The sequence below is a fragment of the Physeter macrocephalus genome, chromosome 10 (assembly GCF_002837175.3).
Source record: "Physeter macrocephalus isolate SW-GA chromosome 10, ASM283717v5, whole genome shotgun sequence".
NCBI classification, from domain to species: Eukaryota; Metazoa; Chordata; class Mammalia; order Artiodactyla; family Physeteridae; genus Physeter; species Physeter macrocephalus.
In genome coordinates, this window is record NC_041223.1 from 51436503 (window position 1) to 51444686 (window position 8184).

The 8184-nt window shown below is 42.1% G+C and overlaps 1 protein-coding gene across 2 annotated transcripts in view; it reads left to right on the plus strand.

Moving 5' to 3' along the window:
• The window catches only part of PPIL6 (peptidylprolyl isomerase like 6), a 38741-nt gene that overhangs the window by 3497 nt on the left and 27060 nt on the right, over positions 1-8184 (plus strand). For both annotated transcript variants that reach the window (XM_007104758.4, XM_028494568.2), the window contains 3 exons: positions 2889-3077; positions 6158-6220; positions 6325-6472. In XM_007104758.4, the coding sequence (XP_007104820.1) occupies positions 2889-3077; positions 6158-6220; positions 6325-6472 (400 nt within the window). The remainder of the gene's footprint in view (positions 1-2888; positions 3078-6157; positions 6221-6324; positions 6473-8184) is intronic.

The following is an 8184-nucleotide window of genomic DNA, read 5'->3' on the forward strand; positions in this document are numbered from 1 at the left end:
GTGCTGCTATTTACTCCTGCCGATGGCTACCCCTCTTTCCCGGCATATCACTTACTCATACTTCCTGTGACACCCGGGCACTCAGGTTACTGTGGCCTGGCACTCTTTTTGGCCCTAACTCTGGAAGGTTTCAGTGGTGTCCAGCACAGATATAGCAGGGGAGCATGTAGGGTTGCCTAGGGGAGCTCTGATGGTAGGCGCCAACTTCCCACAGGGTAGCCGTGTTCTAATGGAAGCTTCCTTCTCTGCATTCTCCCCGCTAACAGTACCCTTGGAGAACTCCAGACCCTGAGGCTGGCAGAGCTTATCCAGGGATGGCAGATTGGTTTCCTCTTGGGTGCCATCCCTGATTAACTGGTAGTGCTGCCTGGAACATGTGGCACCCTGGCTCAGATACAGCTCATGTTGGGGGGAAGACTAGAAATGGGTACGCCTCCTGCTTGTCACCCTTGGCCCAGTCCTGTAGAGAGTCCCAGTCCTGGCTTCCCTGCCCAACCCCATCTCTCAGTGGCTGATGAGATCCCATTTCCCCTGACCAGAGCAGTTTTGACTGTCCTGTGCTAGATTGCACAAGGATGTCCTGTGATTTATCATGCAGATAGTGCTGCTTTACTTCACTCTCTGCTCAGTCACATGAACGGTGCAAGACTGAGTCAAGAATACCATTATGTTAAGCCTCATACCATTTTCACAGCCACAGTACATTTTCACTATATAATTCAAACAGAACCATAACAAACACTTACCTATGGTGCTTATTATATGCCAGGCACTATTCTAATGACTTCTATAAATATTAACTCTAATCATTACAACAACTAGGGTGACCAGTGGTCCTGGTTTGCCTGGATCTGAGGGGTTTGCTGGAATGCACGAATTTCAATGCTAAAGCTGGGATGGTCCTAGGCAAACCCAGACAGTTGGGCACCCTAACGTAAAACAATGTTTTTCTTAATTTTTATCACCAAACTTCCTAAACTGCCTATCATATCGTGCTCTCCGCCTACAGGAGACCCATGATTTCACGTGTCATGGTTTGCACTCATTCCTCTTCCGTATTCCCACCGTACTCTGAAAGACTGGTGTGGATTCCATTCTGCAGTTTCTGACCCTTGTCAGCCTGGGTTGCTAACCTTGAGCTGTTTTGTGTTCTCTTCCTTCTGATTTTCTCATGGGGCCTGAATGAGGCTTCCTAGGTCATCAATGCTGCTTCTTCCCACATATCCTTAACTCCTGTCTTTCCTTTCTTCCCTCCTCCTCCCTCATCTCCTGTATACTTGCCACCTTAACCTCTTCTTCCTCTTCAGGCCAGCTTTTTGTTCTCCTTTCACATAAGCATTGTCTTATGTTATACATGGTGCTTCTTAGCACATTTGAGGTTAGTCTGCACTGGCCTCAGTGCTTCAGTGTAATGTAATGCCAACCATGAGGGATGGCTTCAGAGCCTTTGGGAAGGCCCTTTTTCCCCCTCCAAAAACAGGCAACATCATACATCTTAGTGCTGGAAAGCCCTAGAAAACATCGGGTCCAGCCTGCTATCTTGAGGCGATGAGGGCTCCTCATGTATAGAAGACACCCAGACAAGGCACGTAATTTTCAGCCTCCAAATAAAGTGTACCTGCTACTGCATTTCTCCTACCAGGCTAGCTAAAATATCCACAATTAAAGTTTCCCTCCCCTTTTTAAAGTTTTGTGTCCCATAAAATGTGAGAACCCTGATGAATTTCAACATTCCAGGGAGTACTGACCCATAGGCTCAGAGATTGATAGTTCAGCATGAACAAGTTTAGGAAGTGAGGAATCTGAAGCGAGCTCCTCCTGAGAGAAGAGCCGGGAATGGAGCACGCTGGCAGCTGAAGGCAAACCGTTCCCCAAACCGGCGTTTCTCCAAGTGCAGTCTCCAGACCAGCCACAGTAGCAGCGTCCCATGGGATGCTGTTAGAAATGCAGATTCTCAGGCCCCATCCCAGAATCAGAAACTTGGGGTGGGGCTAAGGAATCTGTAATTCTGACTGCCCACTAAAATTGGAGAACAGCTGTCCCAGATGATGCATGGCTTTGCCAGGACTCGCACCAGGTAATAATAAACCAGATCTACTCAGAGGCCACATTACTCAGTGGCCACACACTGAGGTTTAGGAGGTTGGCTGGCAGTGCTGTATGGATGAAAACACCAATGCACTTCATTCTGAGGGGCTTAGGGCTTAAAAGTGTTAAGGAGGGACTTCCCTGGTGGTCCAGTGGTTAAGACTCCGCACTTCCACTGCAGGAGGCGCAGGTTTGATCCCTGGTCGGGGAACTAAGATCCCGCATGCTGCGCAGCCAAAAAATAAATAAATTACTTGAGTTAAAAAAAAAAAAATTGTTATGGACGGTGAGTTCTCTTCCTCACGGCCCCTGGCATGCCCTGCAAACTGCTGCTGGCCCTCAGGAGGCATTTCCTCACCTGGTCTGATTTCCCTCCATCAAAAAAGCGTTCTTTCCATCCTTCCCATTGAAAACCATGTCTTATTTAGGACCCCTAACCAACTATGCATGCAGTAAAATGTGCTTCAGAAATGAAGCTAAAAGACTGCGTTTTGTTTTGAAATTAATATAACAAGTATGCTATGCACACAGACTTTTATTACCAGATTACCATCTATTTTCTAAGATCGTACCATTTTAAACATCACTGTTAGGTCATTCTTTGATTTCAACACCGTCAGAGTCTTGAAAATATTCTTAAATTCCCTTTGAGAGCAAAATTCTGAAAGACGGCAAAAAATATATTTTTTAAAGATTCAGTCCCAGGGTTGATTCAAGCTCTGGCTTGTGGGTTTAGCTATGTTCCCCCCCATCCTTACCCCCACCCCCCATTACATTTTTTTGGTGCTTTTCCTTTACAGGAACTTAAGAATGAAATCTGGGAATATTCTTCCTATGTGATGTGTTATATTAACGATCAGCTCCTGGGTGATGCACTTGATCTTCAGAAATGGGCCCACAAAGTGTGGGATATAGTTGATTTTAAGCCTCCTGCACTTTATGAAGCACTTGCTATGGATTATTCTGCCAAATTCTTAAGAGACACGAAGGCAAGTTGCATTAATTTTTTAAAGGAAAAGAGTGGAATCTTTGAGCATTTACATTGATTGACCATTAATTACTGATAACCTAGCAAAGGGAATATAAAAGAGTAAGAGACTAGGTTAAGTTCTCAATGATCTTATGATCCAGTTGCAAAGGATTCATGGCAGGGTTTGGCTTGGTGGTGTGTAAAGCAAGCCTATCTCACAGCAGGCAGATGGCACCGGGAGAAGATCATCCCTGTTCAAACATTTCTACTCCCCACTAGAAGCTTATATGCATTAATTGTCATCTATTTAAAAATATTAAGACCTTCCCCCTCAGAGAAGGTCAAGCCTATCCTTCATTTACCTTTAGCATAAAATAGTTTAATTAATACTTTCTAACACCTAAGTGACAGCTACTGCACTAGAGAATGGCAAGTTTGAGAAGGTGACGTTTTAAAGCATGACACATAGTTGGCAAGAGCAGGACTAGACAAGCTATGGCATTGGGGAGGTTTCCAATGGCAGAGGACAGTTAGGAAGTGTGAGGTCCAGAGAGCAAGAGACAGCCATCAGGGTGGAATGGCAAAAGAGGTAAAAGTATGTAATTTTGCTCAGAAACCTCGTAGCCAACAGCTACCACATGCTGAAAATTATTTCACGCCCATGGTGGCCTGTGCCTACATAAAGACCCAGTGCTAGGAGCTGAGTTGTGCAAAGGCAAAGACCTTGTCTCGTTCACCCTTGTTCAACCACTGCCTTGAACAGAATCTGAAACATTGGAGGTGCTCAGTGAATATTTTGTTGAATAAACAATGCACTTGGAAAATGCTTGAAACTCTAGGGTGTGGGGAGGAAGTTAACATTCATAGCAGTTCATTCCCAAAGGGACAGGAGTCTAGAAGTACATGGTGTACTCTGGGAATGGCAGGGGACAGCAAGGAGGCCAGAATTAGTGGGAAATGACACTGGGAAAATGAGACTCAGTCAGGATTCCTGGTGCCAAGCCAACAGTACCAAGCTGTTCTCACTAACTTGAGGAAAAAAGTATTAAAAGGATGTTGGTAACCTCACAATTGACAGGAAAGCTGGAGAACCAGCTTTGGAAAGCAGGCAGGAACCAAGGGAGACCTGGCAGCAGGAAAACATGGCCAGAGTCACGCCCCAGGAATGTGCAGCCAGGATGCTGCCACGGGTGCCCAATGGCCCTAATGCTGCCTTCACCGAGCATAACTTCTCAGCTCTCCTTGGGTCTTCGTCACTTCCTAGACATCTAAGGCCCCGGGCAGGAGCACCTGACTAGTCGAGCCCAGGTTATATGCCCACACCCTGGCTCACACATAGCGGGGAAAGAGAGGAGGTTCTCCAGAGGCTGGTGCAACCTTGTGAGGAGTTTCTCAAATAGGAAAGGTGCTTAGATGTTTAAAAAAACAAAACACAAACAAACCCCAAAACCAGATCCACTAGAGAAAGGTTGAACTTACTGTCCACTCTTAACCAGTTAGTTAGATTTCATCCGAAGGAAGCAAGCCAACACAACTTTTCATCAAGAGTATGACATTATCTTCTTTGGTATTTCAGAAAAAATTTTAGGGCTGTGACCAAACAGGGTACAGTGGGGAAAGCTTGGTGGCAGGGTGGCCATTTGGAAATCTGCTATAGTAGTGTGAGCTAGAAATAATGACAGCCTGAATTAATTAGTGGCTGTAAGGAGAGAGGACCCAGATTCCGGAGAAAATCCTTGGATTTTCTGCACAGAGGCTAGATTTTTCGTGCTGAGTAAAACCCAGGGACTTGTTTACTTCTGGTTTGGAACGATATAGCAGACAATTAGGTTTGGCTGCTAGGTGACATTATCTTGTGTCACAGTCACTTACTCTCTTTTCATTAGAATTTTTAGAATTATCTACTCTTGACAACCACATGAAGATAATATATTGATGCCCAGGGAAGTTTAATGATGTCTGAATGGACTCACTCACTTCAGAAATCAATTATGACTTGCAATATGTCCTTTTTCCTCCTAAATCTATGAAGTTTACTATATTATGCCTCTTATTCTAAAGTTATAATATTCTTTTATAATTAAGAACTTGTAGTACAGAAGCTTAGAGGCACAAACAATTAATTATAATAAGTATGGATGTAATACTTCATTCCTGGATGCCAGATATTATAATACTATTTCAGTCTTTTAATAAAAAAAAAAGCTTAGAGCAACATAAAATAATGATAGCGATACAACTAAAAGTGATTTCATTTATGCCTCCTAGATTCTTAAGAAATAGGGCAGGGCAAATTATGTACTTGTTAAATCAGGCAGCATTTTTATATATGAGAATGGTGCCTAAGAGTTGAAATGTATTCCATTATATGTGTTCTGCTCCCTAAATGAATGCTACTGTGATGGAGAACAGTGTTTTCACTTTGGATGCCTCTTTGTAGGGCTAGACAAGGGCTCACAAATGTTAGCTGTCTCTACCAGAAAGGATGTCAACTGAAAACAAGAGCTAGGGCATCTGGGAGTATGAGGTCGTGAATGAAATAACTCAAAAGCACAGCATCCTCTCTTTCCTACCCCTGGTATGGTACCTCCTATTCATATAGTGGCCTTATTTTCCTGCTCAGAAAGACTATGGCCTGGCTCTGCTCAGCTAATTTGCGCAGTCTCTGAAAATCCAGAACACACAGTAACCAAATCCATGGGCTCATGCTGGATCTTTTCCCAGAATTACTCAGAAAAGAAAAGAATTCCCAGTCTGCTGCTTTTTCCAGAGGGAATGACCAGTGTTCCTTTCCACACCCAGTTTGTGATGCAGTGGATATCTAGACCATGTGCTGTCAGTCTTGTGTGATAGGTTAATGTGATTCAGAGCTTTACCACTTAAGGGTTTTAAAAAGCATGTTATTTAGGTAGTAAAATTTTGGTATAATGAAACAAACATCCTTAAGTCATTCTTTTAATTTTGATGTTACATTATCTACTGTTAATGCTGTCAATCATCTTATCACTGAAAACATTATTCTATTATATTTTTGGTCATTTCTAAAACTTTCTGCTAAAACACTGACCTGCATTACCTTCTTCTCTCTAATTTTAATAGCATGATTTTGTGTTCCTGGACGTTTCTATTGATTTTTGTCCAATTGGAAGATTGATTTTTGAGGTAAGAGGTTTTTGGTTGTTGTTTTTTAATAAGTTGGGGGGAGTGAGAATCTCTGTCAAAATGTTAAGTTTTTAATCTATGAAACCTTTTATCTTTATTTTTAGCTATATTGTGATACATGTCCCAAAACATGTAAAAATTTTCAGATCCTGTGCACAGGAAAAGCAGGGTTTTCCCAAAGTGGCATCAGGCTACATTACACAGGTTCCATTTTTCATCGAGTGGTACAGAATGGTTGGATACAAGGAGGAGGTGAGTTTAAAAGCTTAAATACAACTTTGTTGCAACATTAAATCAAAATGTCCAAACTTTTATCTGCCTTTGTGAAATTCATATAGAATTAGATATATTTAATATTAGGTGTTATATATATATTTAAAGGATGTTTTATATGGCCAAATGATGAATTAAGATATTCATACTCCTTTTAAAATTTCCTAATTATTAAAATAAACAAATCTAAAATGTGTTACCCAGAATATTCCAGGTTAAAAAGTAATACAAGCGAGTAGGATAGAGCAGAGCAAGAACTACAATCCTGCAGCCTGTGGAACGAAAACCACATTCACAGAAAGATAGACAAAATGAAAAGGCAGAGGACTATGTACCAGATGAAGGAACAAGATAAAACCCCAGAAAAACAACTAAGTGAAGTGGAGGTATGCAACCTTCCAGAAAAAGAATTCAGAATAATGATAGTGAAGATGATCCAGGACCTCAGAAAAAGAATGGAGGCAAAGATTGAGAAGGTGAAAGAAATGTTTAAAAAAGACCTAGAAGAATTAAAGAACAAACAAACAGAGATGAACAATACAGTAACTGAAATGAAAAAGACACTAGAAGGAATCAGTAGCAGAATAACTGAGGCAGAAGAATGGATAAGTGACCTGGAAGACAGAATGGTGGAATTCACTGCTGTGGAACAGAATAAAGAAAAATGAATGAAAGGAAATGAAGACCAAGAGACTTCTGGGACAACATTAAACGCAACAACATTCACATTATAGGGGATCCCAGAAGGAGAAGAGAGAAAGGACCTGAGAAAATATGTGAAGAGATTATAGTCAAAAACTTCACTAACATGGGAAAGGAAATAGCAACCCAAGTCCAAGAAGTACAGAGAGTCCCAGGTAGGATAAACCCAAGGAGAAACATGCTGAGACACATAGTAATCAAATTGACAAAAATTAAAGACAAAGAAAAATTATTAAAAGCAACAAGGGAAAAACGACAACATACAAGGGAACTCCCATAAGGTTAACAGTTGATTTCTCAGCAGAAACTCTACGAGCCAGAAGGGAGTGGCATGATATATTTAAAATGATGAAAGGGAAGAACCTACAACAAGATTACTCTACACGGCACAGCAAAGATATCATTCAGATTTGATGGAGAAATCAAAAGCTATACAGACGAGCAAAAGTTAAGAGAATTCAGCACCACCAAACCAGCTCTACGACAAATGCTAAAGGAACATCTCTAAGTAGGAAACACAAGAGAAGAAAAGGACCTACAAAAACAAACCCAAAACAATTAAGAAAACAGTAATAGGAACATACATATTGATAATTACCTTAAATGTGAATGGATTAAATGCTCCAACCAAAAGACACAGGCTTGCTGAATGGATACAAAAACAAGACCTGTATATATGCTGTCTACAAGAGACCCACTTCAGACCTAGGGACATATACAGATTGAAAGTGAGGGGATGGAAAAAGATATTCCATGCAAATGGAAATCAAAAGAAAGCTGGAGGGCTTCCCTGGTGGTGCGGTGGTTGGGAGTCCGCCTGCGGATGCAGGGGACACAGGTTTGTGCCCCGGTCCGGGAAGATCCCACATGCCACGGAGCGGCTGGGCCCGTGAGCCATGGCTGCTGAGCCTGCGCGTCTGGACCCTGCGCTCCACAACGGGAGAGGCCACAACAGTGAGAGGCCCGCGTACCGCAAAAAAAAAAAAAAA